Here is a 24,160-nt window from a genome sequence, read left to right on the forward strand (position 1 = left end):
TTCAGAACAAGTACTTGGGAGCACTGTTACTGTCTTGGGCAGGCTGGTCTAGATCAGTCTGCCACACTACCCCAGACTCCCTGGAAGCCTGCTGACAAGAACAAGAGGAGGGAAAGCAGAAAACTTGCTACCCTGAAATGGCCATCAACAACTTGGAGAATAATGACTCAGAGTGGCTGTTTCTATAGCTTGTGGCCTGATTTAAAATTTGGATTTTATTTTAACAGCACCACTGCTGAAGGCCCTGTAGCCTTTTATTTCACTGAACCACAGACTTGGCAACTACACAAGACTTCACACACTACAGTGAGGAGCACTGGACTGACAGACATACCTCACAGACTAGACAATGCTTTGTGGAGCTCAGGCTCAGCACTATTTCTGGAGGCCTGGCATAATCAAGCTGCTGTCAAATGTTAGACAAATGCAGGGACCTCTTGCTTTTTGCAAGCGTTTCCAAATCAGATATATGAAGAAACTATCTAACAATTAGATCATACCTTTTTATTAAAAAAATGTGAGGGAAGCATCAGCAAATAAACATTTTTCAAGAATTTCAGTGCTGTCTCCCTAAACAGCAATTTTTAATTTACATGGACCTGCTGCAAAGAATTCAGAGAAAGGACACTAAGCTGATTAGAGGGATGGAGCACCTCTCCTATGAGGAAAGACTGAGGGAATTGGGTTGTTCAGGCTGGAGAAGAAAAGGCTTGGTGTGACCAGATTGTGACCTTCCAGTACCTGAAGGGACCCTACAAGAAAGACAGAAAGCAACTATTTACAAGGGCATGTAGTGACAGGGCAAAGGAAAATGGCTTCAAACTGAGAGTAGATTTAGATTAGCTATTAGGAAGAAGTTCTTTACTGTGAGGGTGGTGAGGCACTGGCACAGGTTGCCCAAGGAAGTCGTGGATGCCCTTTCCCTGGAAGTGTTCAAGGCCAGGCTGGATGGAGCTCTGAGCAATCTGGTCTTGCAAAAGGTATCCCTGACCATGGCAGGGAGGTTGCATCTAGCTTTAAGGTCTCTTTTAAGCCAAACCATTCTATGATTATGACAATTTATGGTCTTCCTTGATTTACTTAAAATTATTTAACTATCCTGAAGTTATGCTGTAATGGTTTAGTGAAGAGAGAAGTTGCCCATCAGGAATAGTAACTTTGCAAGATGAGCTCATGCAATTTCTTTCACTTTTAAAAACAGTTTGGTCATTATTAGACAATAAAATCCTCCACAAGTCTCATATTCAAGAGCTGAGCAGAAGTGCAAGAGAATTGGCACACTGCCTAAAGAGTCCTCCTTTCTGTTAATAAGAAACTCTCCAAAAGTCAAGCATAACTTCAAGTTAAAGTAAACTTACAGCAATCATTTCTGAAGCATTTCAAGTAGCAACAAGTCTAAGCCTTGCCCTACAGTTCATCACCTTGGTCTCCTGTTTCTCCCTACTTTTTTTTTCAATGAAGACAGTTCACAAAATTACCTCCTGAGAAACTCATGAATGCGTGTTCCAGGAGGAACTGTCAAGTGCACAAACTGCTACATGGGGACAGAAGCTGTTCTCTCCTTTCATCACTCACCCTTGTCAAAATTGCAGCATACCAAAACAAGAGGAAGAAAGACTGCAGAGCGACTCTGAATTAGCACTTTTGCTCTCTTCCTGCTCACCTCTATTGTTTCCTCAGATGCTGACACAGACTTACCCCAGACAGGCTTCCCAGAACCAGCCTGACCAACTGCTTCACATAGGAGAAGGAAGGGGCACAGTTGCTGTTCCTTATGTGGGCACTGCAGGCATCCAGGACAGTCCGTACAGACACGCGGGCGTAAATGACATCCTCACACATGCCCAGCAGGATGCTGTTCAGGTGGTCTCCAAGCTTGATGGGCTAGTGACAAACAGGAACAGGGGAGACAGGAGAATCAGTTTTAACAGTGACCTGGGGGACTTTCAGAAACAAAAGACACTCAACAAAGCACATTTAACTACTCATGAGACTTGCTGCCTACATTATCTGAGCGCCAGTTTGAAAGTCACCATCTGGGAGGTGAAAAAATAGTGGCTGTAGAACAGGAGAGAGGCATTCAGCCTCTGGATTCAACCCCTACTCTACAACAACCTGGCCTAAACAAGCTGCCTGATCTGCAAGGTCAGTACTTCAAAAGACTTTCTCAAACATTTAATGAATAAGTGAAAATAAAGTAAAAGGGAAAAGGTTCAGAGGAAGTTTTAATCCTTAATTTTGACCATTCTGCCACTCACAAATATAAAATTCAAACCTCATAACAATAATTTTGTACAATCCTCTGTGGTCATTTTCTGCAGTTCCTCACCTCACCAATATTTTGCAGCAGATGAGCTAGCAAATTCCCAAAATCCAGTGATATCACCAAACAGCATCAACAAAAAAGGAATAATATTACCAAGCCACTGGTTAACAAAGCAGAGCTTCATGACTGCAGGACAACGCCCATACAATCTAAAAAAAATAAATCCAGATGTCTTTCTGCTCTCCCTGTTGTTCAGTGAATGCAGCACCCTGAAGGTGGAATATCCCTCCCCAGGGTATGCAGCAGTCAGTGATAACACTTGTTCTCAGGTGCCAGAGGTGCTTGGGACCTGAGCTTTCTGATCTGCAGCTCTCCCAAAGTGGGTGGTTACCCACAAAGTACAAACACTGTCAGGCTTTTTGCATCACAGAGTGCTTCCAACAATTGCAATCTTTCAATCTTCCCTGTGTGAGTACTCTTAAAGTGAACCATAAAAAAGGCATTCTGGACCACCCCGATTTAATTAATGTAGGCTTTTCCCATCTATCTGTTTATCACTGCTAACTAATAATAAAAATCATGTATGTGAATACGATATGAATCTCCTGTTCAGCCACACTCCCAGCAGAGAAGCAGCTCATTAACCAGCACAGGCAGACAAATACAGAAAACATATTTAAAAAAAAAAAGGGAAAATCTCCACATGCAAATTAACACACAAAAGTAATGCCATACACAAGATTGTCCTTTTGCCAACACTAACTCCACAGGACACAGGATCCACATGACAACGTCCCAAAGGTAAATTCCTTCCAGGCATACTCTCACCACGTTGTCTTTGGGCAAATACTGTTTCATTAGCAGAGCATGCCTTCCCACTACATTACTGAGAAACTGCTGCCACACTCTTGACACCAAAGAAAGAAACAAAGAAAACAGGGACTAAAACTTACGCCTACATTCCTCTCAACACCTCCCTTCTTTAGGTCACCTACTTTAAGGCACTCTCCTTCTACTGTTGAATACTGCTCCTTTCATCTCCTACTGTACAGGAGAGCAAAGAAAGAGAAAAGCCCTGGTATCTAAGAAAACTCTAGGGATTTTGGGACAAGCACAGTAGGCATTATGACCAGGTACCCTAAATAGCCAGAGCTCCAAAGTTTTCTACCTCACTTAGCTGCATTCAGGCAACTACTTCCAGATAAGTACAACTGAGATCCCAACTACCACTCTGTTAAAGAAAATATTAGGAACTAAATGCCTAAAATGCTGAAGTCTTTCAAAATTTTCTTCCTTAGTCTTACATATAGCATCAACTAGTAGGAACAAACCTAAATCCAAACCACAAATTGCTTCATCTATAGCTGCAAGTGCATCATTAAATGCTTTTTTCAGAAGCATTTCACCTTATTTTCACTATTCTAGATATTCACTTCCTTAAGTTTAATTGGGGGCAGGGAAGGAGCACTGAGGAAGATAATGAATCACATTCATCTTCAGTCAGTTTTGTCAGGACAGTCGAAGAGTTCTGCTGGGTGTGTAAAATAACTACATTGAGCAATAATACAGCTCTAAGCAGTCTGCAACTGTGTCTGCACTGACTGACAAATCAATAGCAAGAGTCTACTCCCTGTTCCACACAATTCATACCCTTTCTTGGCCATTGTGAAAGGTAAGTATGTGTATGTGCCAAATCCAGAATCACAGAATCTACAGCAGTGTGGAGAACAAGTTTATTATGTGTAAAGCAACATTGTTACTTCAATATTTATTTTTATATGAGCTTAAACCAAAACAACTTATTTTCTCCTTTGTCAGCAGCTTAAACCACTGTCTTTCAGCCTGTGGCATTACAGGATAGACCAGCCCAGATGTATCTTCATGGAAACTAACACAAACGTGCTATCAGCACCTTCTCCCTGCAAGACAACACCAGACTTCACAAGACAAAGCTCCAAGTATGGGAAAGGAAACTTCTGTACTGTGCAGTGACTGGAACAGGCTGCCCAGAGAAGCTGTGGAGCCTCCCTCACTGAACCATCTGGATGCAATCCTGTGCCATGTGCTCTGGGGTGACCCTGCTTGGGCAGGGAGGTTGGACCCACTGTGGTCCTTTCCAACCTGATCCATTCTGTAAAATTCTGGGAAAGGCATCTTAGTCCTTAGTGTCTCAGCATGACACCCTGCCATGCAAACTCAAATGCAGAGTCAGTCAAACAACATCAAGTCTGAAGTTGCAATATTAAAGAAAACCAAATCTAAACTTACCTGACTTTGAGGAACTTCGTGGTCAGCTCCCCAGAAGAGTGCCATACCAAGAGAATAGATATGGACCTGCCACAAGACACAAGATATCTGTCAACTCATGGAACAAGATTGGAAATGCAAAGCAGACTTCTTAAAGGAGAGCAACTAACTTAACATCACTTTGCTTAGAAATACATTTCTAGTATTTAAGCTCAGCTGTCTTTCACATCCCACTTCTCCTTTACATAAGGTTAAGAGGAGCAAATCCTAGTGCTACAAAACATTCAGCATCCAACAAGTGCCCCCATCTTCTCTGCTCAGTTTTAAGCTTTCATCTCACACAGAAGCCAGAAACTCATGTAATCCATACAATCAGCCTAGTGTGGGGTAAACACTGCATGGTTGTGTCCAAGGATCCTTAAAACCTGTATCTGAAGGCAAGGCAGACTTAGCACGACTCAAGCAGGGATCACAAAGATTGAGATAAAAGGAAAAAGAAGGAATGAACAAAAGAATATAAACATTGAAAGCAGTACCTTAACGTATAACTGATATTTGAAGGTAAAAATACATTAACCATTACACATATAATTAACAATTAATATATCTTCAACATAATACACCCATCAGTACAGGGAATAAACCCTTTAAATACTGCAGAATTAAGAGCACACCTAAAGAGCCAGCATGTGCTTGACTGTCAAAACAAAACAGCTAAGTGTAGAAAGAAAGCAGTTTTAGTTTTTCTAAACTATGTAAATAATATACACTAGTCATGGCTCTTTATACCATATTATTAGTATTATTTATGGTACTTAAAGCAACAAATATATTGAATAGTTCTGAAGACAATGAACAACAATTACAAGGACAGCAATAAATTAAAAGCTCACATAAGCTTCTTCAGCCTCTTTACCAACTAAAAGCAAAACATCTTACTTAAATTCTAGATATATAAATTGACAAAAATCTGAACAGATTAGGACAGTAGTCAGAAAAATGCATCAAGAGTTCTAAGTCAATACCACTGCCCTATCCAATCAGAAACATTCTTTTTCAAATACTGAGAAAATTGCTTCCTATCTGTTTTATTTTCCATTAGTGTTTCAACTGAAAAGCTACAAAGCATTCCTTATATATCAAGATATATCACAGCTACACAGAAAAAGGTGAATATGCTTTCATGGCAATAATGAATGCAAAAAAACCTTTTCAGAAAAAGCCAACAAAACACAAAAGACACAAAACCAATCCAGAAAAAGCCCCAACTAAGCAAAAACAGAAGTTCTCCAACTCTTTCAGTCCCCCAATAATGCAAGAACAGCAATTAAAAAAGACTATTATAAAATTAGTTAATTCTAATTAGAGACATTGTCATAGTCCTAAGCCTGTCAGTATTCAAGAAAAATTAGGACAACAGTCAGATACATTTCTGGGTTACCCTCTTTGGAATGTGGAGTTGGATTTGATGATCCCTGAGGAGCCCTTGCAATTCAGGGCATTCCATCATTCTATGATTCTGAGCTTCAAAATACCCAAAGATATTTCCAAAAATGAGATGCGCAATCAGTCCTCTTAACTAAAACTTGCTACTCTACCAATCCCCCTGAAAACAGCTTTCAAAACAAAAACATTTATTCAAAAATTCTAATTAATGTTTGTACTGTACTTAAAATATGTTCCCCAATACATAGATCAACATGAAATTAATTTCCCAAATCAATCTCCATTCTAATTTTGAATGGTTTGGTTACTCTATTTCCAATAAGCTTGCAGTTACTTCAGACATATTTTGGATTCAAATTGACTATGTCTTGGAATACAAGGGGTATTCATTTACTGACTGTAATTTATTTTTAGTATTTCTCCTTGAATACACTGTTAATTTGTTTCAGCAAGTACAATCATACTGAAAAGGCAAAGGTAAGCCTGTCACTGTCTGACACAAAGCCTTAAAAAACAAAGTGTTTTTCTGCCTTCAGCAGCTTTTAGTAGAACAATCTAAAAGGAAAACACCAACTATTTCCAGTAAATGAATTCAGTGAATTACAGCCAGTTCTGACAGAAGAAAAAAAACGTTTAACATGTCAAAAGTTACCACAGTCAGCAAAGCAAGATCTGATGCTGTGATCTAAGAAGCACAAAGTCAACATATTCCTTACAAAGAACCAGGGTACACCTGACACAGAGTTTAACAGGAATGCAAAGGGAAGCAGTGAAGAAAAGAGGGGTGCACATATATGCTATTTATCACCCTCACCAACCTCACCTAATAAAGCCATAAAGGGACACCAGTTTTTGTACAAAGCTATGTTTCAGGGAGCTTCCTTCTTCCACATCAGCAGCTAAGCGGATCACCTTCCATCCAGCAAGCAGGGTTATGCTGACACCAGGGCAGAAATTCACACAGCCCAAACGAGCAAGGATTAATCAGCCCTGCACATGTACAGAGTGCCAGCATTTGCTCATGGCCTATTGACACACTCTGTGCTGGCATTTACAGGCCACAGAGGTCCCTCTGAGTGCTTCCCTCCTAAAGATTAAGAAACATCACAGCATGGCTTTTCATAGTAACAGTCCTCCATTTATTTCAAAAAGAGAAAAAGTAGCATATTGAATACTGGCAGAGAACAAAGAATGCAATCAGCTCTGACCAAGGGCACAAGCTTGTCACTTCAGAACAATTTTTTCTGCCAGTTTTAAAGGCCAGTTTTGTACATTAATGTACATTTTGTACACGCAGAGTTGGCACTAGAGGTAACGTTACTGTCTTCAAAAGTGTTGTCCCTCTTAAAAGCAAATAAACAACTCCAACAGTATGACTACAGGATTTGGCAGCTGCATCCTACTTAACTGAACTTAAGTTTCCATTGATGTCAGTGTTATTTTTTACTTCTCCATTAACTTTCAGCCTAGGATTCTAATTGTTTATAGTTTTGCCATAGACAAAACTGTAAACATATTTTATTATATCATTAATTTTGACAATATGCAGGGCAAGAAGGATGTCTAACAGGCTTGGGAGTACTGTGGATATTCAGTAGGTGTTCAGTGATATAGCCCTGAAGAAAACGGACTATATATAAAAAGCTGCTGAAACAAAATATTCAACACAGAAACACATGTTTTAATAGTCCTTGTGCACACAACAGCAACTCATGCCAATACCACTTTCCTCTGAAGTAAGAGCTGTTTCTTCCTGGAGGAACACTGCCAAGTGTCATAATTGTTCCCAGATTACAGCACTGTCTGTGACGAGCTCCCCTCTAAGGATTATTGACCCAGGGAAGCCAAGGAGATAGAAATAGCTCAGCTTCCTTTTCACTCCCACCACTAAATATCTTTGGCTAAGCCAAGGGAATGATTTCCTTAGGAAAGTGTTACCATTCACAACAAATTCTTGTTGAGAAGACAGCTGAGAAGATAATCATTTTGACTGTACCTGTCTCCTCCAGTGACCTGGAGGAGACCACATATACAAACCTTACCTGTCTGAATATTTACTTTTGTGAAAGAGTTTAATGTGAAAAATGGAAATTCTGTGCAGCCATTGCCCAAGTAGGTATGTGGCCAGGCCTTTTACAGACTCTTCCTCACACCTGCATACAACTATAATCACTATTCCACTTTAACCAGAAAAAACAAAGTAGGAGGATCCCTCTCCCACCTCACAAAAGAAATTACATGAATCACAAACCATGGGGAGACAAAAAGGGCAGTTTAAAGCTATTTTGTGAAGGGATCAACAACAAAACACCAGAGCTGTCTGCCAAGGAAGAGGCACTGTACCTTTTCAAGGTCTGACAGGGATGACAGCGAGTGGTTCTGCAGCAGCTCCGGTGCTGTGAACGCTCGCAGGTCTTGTTGGGACACATTCTCATCAGTAAATGACACACTGCCAGATGGAAGCAACAGGAGAGACCATGGAGAAATGATGAATTCCAGAGCAGCAGGATCAGCTGTAATTGAAAAGGGAAAAAAAACCAAAAACCACCCTGAAAATGAAGCAATGTTGTTTGATGCCATTGCTGGATGTTAGTTTATTATCAGCCTACATACTTAGTGGAATAGATTCATGCTTCCTTTTCCACCTATGGTGTTTCATAACCACAACAACCACCTCAATTTTAATCACACTGGGGAGTAACACCTATCTTTTATGACTATTCTTCACTATTACTCATAACAGCAAGCTTAGGAAGAGCCTGCTAAAATACTCACAATCCCCGGTCCTGATGTTATTTCATTTATGTTACAGCTGACATATAAAATGTTCCCTTTCTGCAGTGCACATGTCATTAAGGCTAATTCCTACAACAGGAATTCCATCCCAAACTCCATTCCTACAATGGGGTTTGCTCCTATCCTAACATAGCACTACTGCACAGCAATGCCTGAAAGAAAGTAGACAAAGTTAGTGGAGAAGGAAAATACTCATTACAGTGGCTAACAGAAGGGGACAAAACAAAAGAGTTTTGGGGCACAGAAGTCCTTTTTAGCCTAAAGTGAAAAAATATTACAAATACCTGAACATTTCAAAGCAAGCACTGAAATTGCAGAACCAAAAGTAACCAAGATATGCAATTTGCCAGCTAGGTTTTTGATGTCTGATGATACTGCTGTCAAGCTAACTAAACCCTCCGCCCCCCCAAAAAAAAAAACCCCAAAAAAAACAAACCCAAAAACAATACAGAAAAAAGAAGACCATTTCCTTAAGTCAAAATATTTTACATGAATCAACTCAGTTTCACCGAAGGAGGCATGAGGTTTCACTAAGTAAAACTAAAAGTTGGCTTTTACTTTTTCACAGGCAAAAAGGCAACACCTCTGCCTTCTGCTACACCATATACCAAAGACCTGAGGAAACACACATTTGAACAATATATCCTTCTCCCTTGATACAGTAAGCAAAACCAGCAGGATAATAATTTCCTCTATTAACACCACCACTAACTTTTTCCATTCTCCAGCTCAGGATATTCCTACAGTGCTGGTTCCTAGACAGATGAACTATCTTGTAATCTAGATTATTTCTAATCTCCTAGGAAATGTATTAAGTTACTGCTTGCAGGTATCAGGTGTAAAAGGATCTCCCAAGTAAGTCCTTCCATTTTCTAACCCCACTTCCTCTGAAACTAACAGAGTAAGTGCTGGTCGCTGCTGTGGCAGCAAGTTCAGATGTCAAAAAAAAGAAACAAAGATGGACAGGCCATATGTAACAAGAAAATAACACACTACAGAGCAAAGCTTCCAGAAATATTTTCAGGAAGACTATCTTAGTTGGCCTTAGACGTTCAAAAATTGTCCTGTGGGTAACTACTGGATTCTGCACCCCTTCTGTGTGTATCCACCACTGACATAAAAACCCTAAACAACCAACATCTTATGATATTTTAAGATTTCACCTTATGAGTCCCAACTCAGGAACTTTAAGAAATGTAGAGGCTTTAATCTTAATTTAACATTTTATATAACAAGCACTTGAAATACATAAAAACTCTTCATATTCTGAAACACACTAAGACAAAAAATTGATTTAGCTTTGAGAATTAACCCCCCTAAATTACTCTTAAGTCTTCCCAATACTAATTTCAACAAACTTTAGAGCATTTGTCCCCTTTAGAGTCTGAATGTAAAATTAATGTGATAAATAGGAACTTTAAAAAAGGACTGATTTTGCCAGGCTCATTTTACTGACACTTTCTCAACTTCCTCCTGCAGTAGCTTATAACTATTGTAGCAGATCATAATGCCTACATCCCAACTCCAGGGAATCTCATCTATTGTTATGAAGGATGAGGATAAAACAATTAATTCTCCAGTTTCTTCCTTAAGGCATGCATCATAAACCAAAATAACTATCTCTAAGGAAATACATTTTACTAACACTACTCTAATGTGTTTGCACCATGGATAAAAAAGTAGCAAAGATGCAATGCATCAAACAGCCAGCAACAGTAGGAAAACAAAAGAACCTATTTTCCAGTGATAATATTAATGTCATCTTCTGTTTAGGCTTTCAGAATCATTTACAGGAGCAGTAAGGGCAACATACTCCTGAAAGTACTGAGGAAAATGACCAAAAAAAAAACCCCAAGGATTTCAACCCCCTTTTTTAAAGGCACTGGATTTCAGGATATGGCTCCTGGTCAATTTTCTATCCATTGGGCTTTCAACTGTGCTAGAGCTGCCAGCCTTATGAGTTAACTCCAGAACTATGCAAGTGGGTAACAAAACACTTGTGAGAGCACAGCATTTCAAGCAGTGCCAAGACAGAGATAAATAGCATGGTCTTACTTAAAGGGAGAGAGTGAACTGGCTTTAAACACAATAAAAACAGAAATAATCTTCAGCTACAGAGCATCTGCCAAACAAATGAGAGAGCAAAAGAATCCTTTATGTGCTTTAACAGCATACAAATAGCCTCAAAAAGACCCACCACATTCCAAGAAGCATGAAGACAAATATTTGAAATGGATCTATTTTACATTATTGATGCCAGGTAATTTTGAATTCCCAAGCTACAGTCAAGTCAGTCCTTCAGGATCTTTTTCCCTCACTTCTCTCTTAGGCTACAGCCATTAGCACAGAACACACAGAGACACACACAAATCTCTGAAAAGCACAGAGCAACCCAAAAATATACACAAGGCTTTCAACACACATCTTTGTTTCCCTCCATAGCCCTCACTGAGACAAGTAATCTGAACATTTGTACGCTCAGGCCAGGCTGAAGGCAGCCAGAGCAGTGACTCCCCTGCAGCCTGGCCAGGAATGCTGCAGGATGATGCCAGCAGCCAGGACCACTTGTGCTGGAAATGCTCTCGTCCTTGGGCTGGTGCAGCGTGTCCCTGCACCCCTGCTGCGCGGGGCAGGCAGCGCTGCAGCGTCTCTGCTCCCTCTGGCACACAGGGATAGGAGGGCTCTGATGGGACACTGAGCCCCTTGGAAAACTGAAATGCACTCTTTCCTGAGGGTACTGGCGAAAGCAACAGGGTGAACAATTCATTTCTGAGATCAGTTTCTGCTCCTGAGCTGCCCCACAGTCAAACACCACACTGCACTTCACTGTGGTGCTGACCACATCAGCAGAGCTCTGCCAAGAGTGCAGAGTCCCTGAGCCTCCGTGCTGGGAGTAGGGTGGGTGGACGTGGAGGAGCAGATGAGGAATAGAAACTAAAAATTTTTTAAAACCCCAATAAAATTACAAAAGCCCAATCTCTCTCCTTCTCAGCAACTGAAAGAACAAATGTCACCAGATTATGAAAAAAGGAAAATCATTCTCCAAAAGCTACTGGGAAAGGGGAAAAGCAATCATTTATCACAAGGACGAGCTGGGAAATGAGGATTTGGGTTTTTACCCCTTCCTACTGCATTTTTCTTCTTGTCAACCAAACCAATCCATTTCTTGCTCCATCCCAACTAGCTCTGTGACTACTCTGGACTCACCACTAGTCCCCATCAACACATTTCACACTTTGCCTTCCTTCTTTTCATTACACTTACTCAAGCAAAGCAGCTCCAGGAGTTTGACTGTCAACGAGATTTACAGGTCCCTGAAAACCATAATCTTCCTTCTTCACATCCACTTTCAGATGATATAACTTTTCTTTACATAAATAATTTCTCATAAGCAAATTTGCAAGACATTCAACTTGCAAAGACTTTCCTTCTTTGCTCAACCTGTCTTTTTAATATCAGACTCACTTTCCCCCTTCTCTTCCCCTTCCTTTAGATACATGTCTTCAAGCTTAAGGTCCAATTATTTTCAGAATCCTCAACACACACTTTAGAACAGGAGTGGCCTAAGTGACATATGAATGCTTTTCCAGTTTCCAGTTTAGATAAATCTTTTCCAGTTAAACCCAGCAAATTAGAGGGACGCCTGTTTTATAATTCTCAGCAGTAGCGAGCACAGCATTCTCCTTATGCTTATACACTCACATTTGAGATTACTTCAAAGACTTGTTTCTTTGACCTCATGGAGTTCTGAGTGCAAGATAGAGCACGTCTGAGACAGCTGATACACCCTTTCAACAACAAAATAGTTATTGCAGATAATTAAACAGATGTAAGAGAAGGGCAGGTCTGGTATCGGCCTTTTCAAATCTCCAGATTAATCTCAACATTGCCAGTGCAACTGATGTCAGGTCTGCAACTGAGTCCCAGATTGCCTTTCTCCTTCATTTAACAGCTTATAACCTGCTGACAAGACAGCTACCAGAGCTGATCTTCTAAACTGCTGATTACCAACTGGGCACTTTAATCTAAGCTTTCATTTTTTATAATGATAGAAATAAACATGTGAAGTATCTTTAAGGAGTTTAGATCCATCTGTTAGAACCGTAAATACAAAGAGGGATAAAAACATGCACATTTCTGAGTCTGTTGCTGAATAAGGTATGATGTGATATGCAGTTAACCATGAAGACAATGGATCTTCATCCTGTGCTCCTCTTATTCAGTGCTTTGATGGATAAGAAGATAGACTCACTGAAAGACATGCACAACTTCTTTATATTGAGAAGTCCTCAAATCTGTAACAAAAGCTTGTTCTGGACTTTTTTTCTAATTTCCAGAAACTAGTTAAAGTAAGAAATTAATTGAAAAACAGGTTCTCAGTTGACTGAGGGATAGCTAGATTCCCAACTTGAAACAAACTACCAAAACTCTACCAGGATCACATACATAAATGATTACTTGGGCTGGTAACTCCTTTAAGTGTCTCTGGTTCCTGGGCTGCTGTGAGGCGGCTGCCAACAGATGGCAACTTAAAAGTTGGCTATTCCCTCATTTCAAAACAGCTGGTGCACACACCATTGAACATTATGCCTAATTTAATTTTTTTTAATAAAAAATTTACAGAAGACTCAGCAAAGCTTATATCTTGTTACAGAACAGCGTGTTCAGGGACTCCAGGACTCTGCACAGGGAGGAAGAGCACTTTTGAGAGCTGGTCAAAGCTGAACACGCTGTCATCTTGCAGAAGCTAAAAGCTTGCCCTATCTCCCTGATCAGTCAGTTCTGAAGAATTCTGGGAACTCACCCTCTGCCATAAAATAGCTCTTCCACACCAAATGCATGGAAGAAATGGGCCTGAAATTTGACCAAGGAAAACAAGATTTCTTTAGAATCCCCTGTTTGGTACAAAGAGCAAAACTGAGTCAGACAAGCCTAGAGGAGCCACCACATTTTCTATTCCTGCATGTCAATACCACCTTCATAAGCCAGCATGGAAATTGATATTCAAGATGACAAAAAAATTTTCTAGATTGCTTCCTGAGAAAAGACAACCTTCATTAAAGACTGTCTGGTTATCCAGCTCTTGCTGGGAGGAATTAGATTACCTTTATCAACCTTAGCTACACAGAAAAGCTCTTTCATTTGAGTGTCTCCTGAAGTGCATTTTACCAAAGGCTATATCCCAGGCTAATTAATAGCATGCAACTGAAAATGGTTTGCTGAACTAGCAGAAAAACAACTCAATAAAACAGCTTCATCTCCAAAAAAGAGACAGTTTCTTCTGGCACTGATTTTATCTGAATTTGTGTTTTGGTCTTCATGGATAGGAAGTAAGTTCAGAAGCTTCTGCCACCTTAGCCAGTCTTGGCTAGCAAACATTCCCCTGCCTTAAAAACACATATCAGAAGTCCTGGGGCAAATTTCTGGTTTGTGATCTCATCTTTCAGTACTTGTTCTTCTGAAGGAGGGCTGACTGTGTTCTCACTGTCCATGCTTGCATGCAGTCTTCATGGACATTATGGTAACTTTTCTGCACTACTCTCAGGACAAGAAGGGGTGAGCTCTCATTTCCAGTGGAGACGCCCTTCTAGAAAAACATTTAGACCTAGGATAAAGTTTTAAGTGGAGAATTAGTAGTGAAACCACTACTATGTGCCCATACAACTGTGATCTTGCAGGTGGATTAGAAGATGGAGTTCCATGTGTCAATTCCTGTAAAGTTTACAAGAGCAAACCTCTAACCATTCAAGATCCCTCTTAAGTCAAGGTCTTAACAATCTGCCCTTTTAAAAGAAATAATTTTCCTGTCTCTAAGAGACAACAAAGAGTGAAAGAGAGGAAAGCAGATGCCAGCTTTCCTTTTCTTGCAGTATGAGAAGCAGCAGGACAGGTCAGTTGCTCAAACTGCAACAATAAACTCAGCATTCCTAATCAGGAAAGCTTTTTACTATACATAGGCTGTGAGAACACTGGTAAAGGGAAGAAGGTAAATTTGAATGGGATATCAAAATTACCTATAATTCACCTGGCAAAAAATATGTTGGAGAAGTTGATAAAATTCCTATTTGCAGAGCTAAGTGAAGTGTGATCAGAGATCAGGCACCATATGGCAGCTTCTGCCCACATCTGCCTTCTCTGGAGCCTGTGAAGCATCCAACAGGGACCACTCTCAGAGGCTGTGCAATGCCTAACACAGAGGCAGTGTCTGATTCAATAGATTGTCTAAACCAAATCTTAAAAAAAACAGCCCAAAACAACTTCTATGTTGAATCTTGATAAAATTCTAAATCAAATACTTGCAAAAAATACAAAATATTTTGTCCCAAATAATAAAGATTTTCCCCTTGAATATTAATGTGGCAAAACAATGTTTATTTCCAAAGTGTGAGCCTTTAATTTTTCATTGATAAAACTGAATAAGATAACATATGCATGTTTAGATATAAGGAGATGACCTCTCCCATAAAGGTGCTGAAGTACTAGGATGCATCATGAGAACATATACTATATTTGAGAACAAGTTGGAGATGTTACTGAAGTTCAATATGTGGGTTAAGCATTTATTGCTATTAAAAAAGAAGGAAAGGGAGGGAAGGGCCTTAAGGACTTGCAGATTTTAAAGAAAAGAAAGGAAAACATAAGTTAGGGGAAAAGTTCCTTATTCAGACCTAGTGCTAAAATGTGTATTATTAGCAGTGTTGCAGATGCTGAGCTTGGAGCCTACTGAGGTGGGAGAGGGGAGGGAGAGGAAATACTTCTACTCCTTTGAAGACAAGACAGCACGACATTCCTTCAGCAGATAGGTAGGTGCTGCCACTTGCATTTTGGGGAATCATACCTAGCCCTCTGGTGAAGTTTTCTGTTTTTCACCTTGGAGAGCAAATCTCTTCAGAACACACTGGTCACGACTGCACAGTTCTGTACCCATTTCCATGTCCCTTTCAGTACCAAAGTGTTCCAGTGGTCTCAGAATTATTTATCACTTTTTTCCTATGTTTCCATCTCATTCCAATGGGTCTAAAATAATTGAGGTTACTACCACAGGAACTAGGATGTGCCACAGGTTCTGGCAGAACATGAAGTGCAGGTTGAAAGCAACCTTTGGGCTGTGGTGCAGAAAGGCACTTATCCAGATACAACCCAGGAGCAAGGTAATATTTGGGTTTAGAGCCTAGGAAGGACAAGGCAGTCCTTAATATATTATATTAATTAATATAACCAAGATGTTTCCAGTTAGATTGCATTTATCAGTCTTAAACAATGCTTACCTTTTCTGAATAGTTCTTGAAGGCTCTCTGCACTTTGATTTAAAATAGCCCATATTTCCTCTTCTTGCAGTGGTCCCCCCCGAACCTCCAGAGCCTCTGCTAGTGACACATGCATGTTACCTGGGAAATAAACACACTGATGTGAGACTAAATAACATCTTTTCTTCTCCATGCATGCAGCATTTGAGTAGTAATAACCCATGTGCAACCCTCAGTCACAAAAATTCTCCAGCATTAGCAGAACCCATCAAATATCAATAATACAAAATGTTCCCTATGACAATAAAGAATTTTGAGCACCCACTCCAGAAAAACTCAGGTTAAGAAAATAATTATCTATATTACTATCAGAGGCTCTACATCCATAAATTTAACAAGCTAGCATTAATCCACATACTATAGGCAAGAGCTTGCTGTTTATAAATATGACATATCCATCAGTAGTTGCAGGTTTATTAAAATAAATCAGCTATTAACAAGATTTTGACAGGTTTAAGTCATGGAAGAGCTTCCTTTTCTAACAACAGCTTCATGACTTAAGCCTGTCCAAATCTTGGTAATAACTGATTGATAGCATCTCATAACCATATTATGAGACCTCTGCCAGCAAATATGCACACAAGCAAAATAGCTATGGAACTGATAGGTAGCTATGGAACAGCTTCTCCTTGCAGTTAAAAACCAAAATAAAACTGTTAGCAGCACTCTACACGTTACATCCCCAGAAAACAAATAAAGATTTCTTCCCCCAGATAAATGAGGTTATGCTTCATTATTTTTCGAAAGAGCTAAACTATTTTCACCACACTACAATATAATATTTTGTTGTCCAAAACCATCTGAAAACTGAAGACGGCATCCCTAAATATTGTGGCAAAGCAAAGCTTCATCCATTCAATAAGCTCAGGAGCAAATACACCATGTGTCTGCTTAATTATTCCAGCTTTCTATGGAACGTTCTCAGACTGAGCACTCATGCCAATTTATATTTCTTATTAGAATGCACTGGCTTCTCTGTGTGCTTCTCTCCAAAGCCCAGAGAATAAAATCTTGAGGCAGTGAGATGCAATAAGAGCCTAAGGTGTACTGTCACTCATCACTGGTAAGTTTGTCATATGTCTCCAAGGCTCCAAAGTTGTTGCTGGAAATGGAAAATAGAGTTCCACAAGCAATGCTTATGGTCTGGAGCCCAGTAGCTGATACCAACAGCTTCAGATGACCCAATGGTACCGCTGCAAACTCCTGCCCCTTCCTGTAAATCACCTACCCAGAGTCTCCCCACCACACCATACAATCCTGGCTCAGGTGTAGGATTTTAACCTAACAGATTTAAAGAGGAACAGGCTTACAGGCTATATTTAATTGCCCAACTGTCTAGGCAGCTTTATACCTTCCATGTGCTTTTAACTACAGATAACCAACCTAAACATATATAATGGCAACATTAAAGGCTGCATATCCTGCAGTTTCTAACTGAAAACATGGGATTTGACAATACTTGCTAAAATACTAGCCTTTTCACCTAGAATTCCATCCCACTACTGAAAAATTACATATTGCTAGCTGCTTTTCAGCATAGCTTATTTTTCCTTATTTCACAACTTGCCAGTTTGTAGCATTCAATTACTGTGCATATTTACTAAGCCAGATATATTTTCAGGAACTAATATTCAAAACTTGTCATCAAAAGACAGTGGAAGGGAAAGCAGACTCAGATCACATTTAAAAGAAAGATTAAATCTGAATTCCCAAAGAGAAAAAGAAATAAACCATGAAAAATGGCAAGGTAGGGGCCAACTGCAATAAATGGATGGAAAACCAGAGAAAATTGTGCTTCCAGTCAGCATGAGAGTCACATACACCAGGCACAGAGTGAGTGTCTGGTCTCACTGTTCCAGGAAATTCTGTGATTTCATGCCACTGTCTCAAATTTCAGTAGGTACATCTAGAATCAATCTATCTGGATTATTCAGATTAAAAGACCTCATCTTCTCCTAGGGACTAAAAATACATGAACGTCAAACGAAAACTTTCTGTGACAAATATTCAAAAGGAGAATGCCAGGCATAAGAATAACAATCCTCTCTCCCCCACCCCAAATCCTTCTCTGCCACTCCCCTTCTCCCCATTCTGCAAAACACTGCATCCTTTCAGCTGTGATTAAATAGTGTGGATTGTTCTGTAGCAGATATAAACCAATTCCCTATTTAACAACACAACAGAGACCATGAGCATGTCTGCTCAAACTCCCAAACACATTACATCAACAGTAAAAGAATCCTACAGCAAACAATTCCTTGACCACAGTAGGAAGCAGCATGAATATACACACCCAGCCATCCAGGCCTCTGCTGCAGCAGGGCAAGCAAAAAGATCTGCTTGCATTTTACACACAGTAAGAGCTTGACAAATGAAAATCAAACACAACACAACAAAACCAAACTATTTCAAACTGATTTTGAAAGCCCAAGTAAAATCTGTCACAAAACCAGTCATTACAAGCATAGCCACATGCAAAATACCAAAAAGCTGGGATTTGAGTGGGATTCTCATTGAAGCAGATCTGTTTCACTAACATTTTGGTAACTTCTTCCATGACTTTTCTTCCTCCAAGTTATCTTTAAGCTGCAGTGCTTGTCTGTCTCAGCAATGGGCAGAGCAACACACTGATTATGAGGATTAAAGAACATCCCACAAAATGGTTCCCTAGCACCAAGGAACTGGCTGAAGGGAGCTGGGGTGAGGCTGCTGGCAGAAAAATGCAAGGCCAGGTTTTTCCACCTGGCATGAGCCAGCACCCATTTGGAGCTGACAGTGGAAGTGCCTGGCTCAATACCTATTTCTCCCCCAGCAGTTTGTCTGTCTCAGATGTTTTTCACAAGAAGATATTTGTAGGAATACTGATGTTTGCAATGCACAACTCCAAATTTGCTGTCTCCTTAGATTCTGTGAACCCTCAATAGTGTGTGGTCCTTTGTGACTACAGAAACCTAAATGCTCAATTCATACATAAGCTTTTGGTTCTACGCAATATCCAAACATTATGATAAATTGCAATATAAGGATTCTATTGAGTAAGTTTTCTAAGAGAAAAGCATTTAAAGTTTTTGTAGAATACCATATCAAAACAATGTTCCTGGCAGTCCCTGTGTTTTAAGTGTTCCAGGCTGACCAGCCAAGAAATCTAGATGCACTGGTAAAGCTCTCTGTGGACTCATTGTTCAGGTCAAGCCATTTTTTTACTACAAGTCCTCTACTTGTCTCCTCTTTATCCAAGGAAAAGCAAGATCTGGAATCCTGTGCCCTGTTCCTTTTACTACTTGTAATAAGGAATGGACAGACTAAAGAACACGGAAAGGTGCACCTTCCAAGGATGAGTTCACTTCCCCTTTTCTTGGGACAGAATTATGATGGCACCTTAATATGAGGCTACAAGGAGATGGGATTGGAGCAGGCAAGTCTCAGGGTTAAGTGCATGAACTTTACAGGAACTGCTAGGGCATGGAGTACTCATACACCCAAAATTCACATGAGATCACAGCCACAGAACATCTCTCCAAACAGGAAGATTCACACAGTAGAAAGCACAGCACAGTGTAGGAAGGCAGTGGACAAATTAAACCAGTTAGCACTGGAGGTGCAGAGACAGGAACCTGACAGACTGCTTGTTCTGGGGCAGAATTTACTTCCAGACCACACAGGAATACTATTTCCACAGGAAGGGAGTTGCATTGTATGGAGGCAACTTTTATGCTCCAGGACAAGAGAGTAAATTCAGGTGTAAATCATTTGTATTAACAAGCTCTGAGTGCAAATTTCTTGGCACCATTCAGCCCTAAGCCATGCAGGCAACACAGTCACGGGGAAAAACGTTGCCTAAGCCAGAGGCCTCTCCCATATTTCAGAGAGTTTTTGAAAAGAGCCTGCCTACCTCATGAGGAGCAGCTGCCAGCTCCTCCCTCTAGACAGACAGCTCTCACTCCCCAGTGAGTGGGATGGGGCTCTGCCTCTTGCCTCAAAACAAGCTCAGTGTCCTCCTGGCTTTAAAAAGTCTCATTTTAAAGTCCCAGCAATCCATGTCAAGAGCACACCACTTATGGAACATCCAGCCAGAGCCAACCCCATGAGGCAGCCTTCCACTTGCTCTGTCCCAAGGAAGACAGAAAGCACAACAGAAGCAGCCCCTCACACTGAGTAATTCTGTCACATTGACTGTTTGCAGGCTATACACTTTTAGCCCTACCATTTTCAAAGTCTTCATTTTTTAATTGCTAATGTATGCAGAAGTTAAACACTCAGAATTCTCATTTACCCCAACCACCACCATTTCTCCTCACATGTTTTAAATTTGAAATTGAAGGTTTCCAACAGCAGTGAAGAATTTGGAAAATTTTAAAGTCCTACTCTCGCCAAATTTTATTGAATTGTCACCAGCCAAAATATTATGAAGCTTTTGCCATAACAGTGATTATTAAAGACTGTAATACAGTAATTTTAGTCCAAAAGTTCCTAGGAACTGACTAAAAGTCAGAAGGCTAAATTGAATCAACTTAACTGGTGCTTGACACTTGGTGTTTTGGCTTTAGTAACATATCCCTTGCTTTTTTCCTTACCTTGTGCATCAACATTTTTCCCCAATGTTGTAACTTCAGAACAAAAACTAAGTCAAAAGCTGTGCTTTCACATCAGCTAACTGAAATGCCTGCACTACCTCACACTTGATATTTCATAGGAATATGATGCCAAGAAACATGAAAAACAGCTGCTCTGGCATACACTATGCAGGTGTTTTTAGATGTGCAAGAAACAGTGAAAAGATCTAGAATAGCAAAATCTGTTGGAATTTCTCAATGATCACATAAAATATTCTGGTACTAATTTTTTATCATTTGATAAAATTAAAAAAAAAAAAAGAAGAGAGACAGGAAGGGTCTATATACATACAAAATACTTTCTGTCGAGAAAAAAAACACCTTATTTGTCCCACTGTTAGCTGACCTTAACTGGCCTGAATATGACAATATTGCCCCCTTGCTCCACAGGGACACTTGGGCAAAAGGTGGCAGATTCTGAGGAGACTTTTCTCTTAGCAGATGAGCCAAGAGCTCCTTCTTGGAGAGGGCTTCTTCCTCTGGAGATAAAAATGCCTGGAGGCAGAAGTACATTTAACAAGGCAATTCTATCCAAGACAACCTCTTAAAATTCACCTTTCTCATGCCATGATTAGCTGCCTGAAAATAAAACACTGACACTTCCATTCAGCACTCACTGAGCACGAAGTGCTTTCTAAAAGCACTGGAGAGGCACAAGTCTCAGTGACACTGAACTGGGGCTAGACCTGGACACTTTCCAGAGTCTGGTCTCTCCCATTTCAGAACCCGAGCACCTTGAGCCATTACCATGCCCTGTAATTTCAGAATCCTGGCATCTATGCTATTTATTTACATTAGCCCACATCTTACACCCCCAAACAAGATCTGAACTACATATACCAATTAGTTTATCCCCAATAATACTGTTGCTGAAACTGGGCTGAAGTGCAGAACCCTGGAGCCAAGATAGAAAGCTTGCACTTCAGTAGTCTTTGAAACCTTATTTTCAAATCCACACATAAAATGTGGTTTTCCTATAGCTGCAGGTCCAATTTGCATAGGCTATCCAGAAAACAAGGCATTATTTGCAAATAGTCAAGTCAAGCATGCAATCAAGTCAAACACACAAGCTAATCAAGTCAACTGTGCTTAAAGAGTTTTTTTTTCTTTTAGAGTCCTGCTCTCAAGTTAATTACTGCACATTATTCTCAATTATTGTCTTGAAGGATAAGGAAACAAACCCTTGTGTCACATCCACTTTTTTCATTTCTCCTACAGATACAAAGAGGGGGGACACATCCCCACAAGATCCAACTACCATTTTCCCCTCTTTTTAGAAGTATTTAAAGAGCTGCCAGAAATCAAAGTTTTTGGGAAAAAATCCCACAGTCCCATGGTGCTTTTCATTCAGCCTGTGACCTGATAACAGCACTATTCCTTCTCTTTCATTTTAGAGAGGCCAGCAGAGATTCGTATTACCACCCAAGTATTTCTCCCCTCTTCCTGTTATGGAATATATTAGTTTCTTCCACTCACATATTTTCTTTCCATGTTCTCCTCTTTCTCTCCCACAGCAGACAGGATGAAATGTCAGCAAAACAAAAATCTCATGCTCCTGGGCAAATCCTCAACCTATACCAAGAAAATTTCTTTGAAACTGCATTTCCTTTTCAAACTGATAGCTTGCTGCTTGAGCTCAGACCTCCTAAGTAATGAACAGAAACTAGCTCCAATTTGTGAGAAAACACAATATGGAAACACTCCCAGAAGTATAAATCTTGGCCTTTTATGTGAGCATACACAGATTAACAGATGAGATGTTAGCATTTCTCCTCCCAAAGCCTTAAATCAGTATTCTATTCCCAGATCTGGAAGACAGAAAAATGTGACATACTGAGAATCTTGGCTCACACCTCCAGGACAAGCAGTGTTTATTTGACTCAAAAAGTGCTTGCTTTCTTTCCTGGAAGGTGGAAAGAAATCAGCTTTTGGCATTGGCTTGAACACACAATGGAAGACAAGCTAGGGTTAGTGTTGACTCCCTCCTTTGCTCTCCTGTCTCCATCACCAGAACCAGATAAACTTGTTTATCTGAAGCTTCGTGTTAGGCAAACTAGTAAAGCCAGTCCAAATTGCATATAATGATCATGAAAGTCATGTTTTCTAGGCAACTGCAGAATGCTTTTTTATACATGAGGGTAGCTGATGTTTCACATTTGATATTAAAATTTTATTCAGAAGAGCATATAATTATCACTACAAAGTAAGCTTAATCCACATAAATCGTTGCATGATTCTTGTATCCCTCTCTTTGTTTAATTGTCAGTGTAAGATTCTTGGGCAACTCCCTTATTTTGCTGTTGATCTGCTCCACCTCGGAGAGGGCACATCTCCTTGATGCATTTCTCATACTTGAAACTTTCATTTTAATTGCTAAGTAGCAGCAGAAGACCTGTGACTAAGGCAAGCTTTAGAAAAAAAAAAAAAAAAAAGAAATTTCAGGACTACAAAGCAGCTTGGCTATAGTGACACTTTTTAAACAGCACATGAGCCAGTAACACCCTCATTCACACATAACAAATTAAACCCTCCTAATGACCTGAAATAACCAGAAGCAAAAAGGCATCTTGCTACAGGATGGAGAGATGAGGTGCTGTCTATCAGACAAAAGGCACTAAGAATGGCACCTCCAGCTTCAGTCCAGCAGTTATTCCATTGTTGCATTCCAGAGCCACACATTCCTCACATACTGGGAAAAGGTCATGACTGAAGTCTGTCCTTACTCACTCAGCTCTCAGCACAACTGAAGAGGGAATGAAAGCTTTTGTCAGGGGAGCAGAAATAGCAGCAGGCACCTGATTTAAATGTCATGGAGCTACTAGAAAGCATTATTCTAAGTCTGTAAGTAGTGCTTCCCACCATCTGTGACATTCTAAAGCTGCCTCCAAATTAAACACTGGGGCTCTGGTGAGCAAGGGAAGGAAGCAGTGGTAATTACTTAGTACAGTAACTGCTTTTTCATTCAGTACATTATTTATAACTATATTATAGTATTATTCATAATCAGTTCCCAATGTTTGAGAAGAGTAATGCTCAAATATTTAACACCAAGATATAAATTGCCACAGACAAGAAATTCAGTAACTCCACCAATAAGTTTCACTAATGGATCAACTTACTTTAGAGCAGATTTTTAAAAGCTTAGCTTAAGGCCTCTCCATGATAATGAAGTGATAACTTTTACTACATCAGACAAATTCTCTAGTTCCAAAAGGCTCAGATTCTGTCAGAATCCTTTCAGTCTCAGTAACAGAGAATGGTATCTTCCTTTAAACATGCCTCTTCTTGGTAAGGCTGTCCCCTTGCAGTAATGCAATAATCAGAGTCACAAAGGCAGCACAACTGGATCAGCAAAAAATTAAGCCAAGTGACCAAGAGTTCTCTATTTTCCTGGATGTGGCACTTGAAAGTCCTTTCAGACAGGTACAAAAATAATCAGTTAATGGGCTACAATACTGGGGGGGAGAAAGGAAGCATTAGCACCC

At 40.0% G+C, this 24,160-nt stretch overlaps 1 protein-coding gene across 5 annotated transcripts in view; it reads right to left on the minus strand.

The window, feature by feature from the left end:
• Positions 1–24,160, minus strand: part of PTPN13 (protein tyrosine phosphatase non-receptor type 13) — a 113,009-nt gene that overhangs the window by 70,935 nt on the left and 17,914 nt on the right. For all 5 annotated transcript variants that reach the window (XM_014265844.3, XM_074540822.1, XM_074540821.1 and 2 more), the window contains exons 2-5: positions 16,024–16,143; positions 8,303–8,472; positions 4,535–4,600; positions 1,699–1,884 (exon numbers count right to left, since the gene is read on the minus strand). In XM_014265844.3, the coding sequence (XP_014121319.2) occupies positions 1,699–1,884; positions 4,535–4,600; positions 8,303–8,472; positions 16,024–16,138 (537 nt within the window). In that variant the 5' untranslated portion in view covers positions 16,139–16,143. The remainder of the gene's footprint in view (positions 1–1,698; positions 1,885–4,534; positions 4,601–8,302; positions 8,473–16,023; positions 16,144–24,160) is intronic.

Source organism: Zonotrichia albicollis, chromosome 5 (genome assembly GCF_047830755.1).
Source record: "Zonotrichia albicollis isolate bZonAlb1 chromosome 5, bZonAlb1.hap1, whole genome shotgun sequence".
NCBI lineage: Eukaryota > Metazoa > Chordata > Aves > Passeriformes > Passerellidae > Zonotrichia > Zonotrichia albicollis.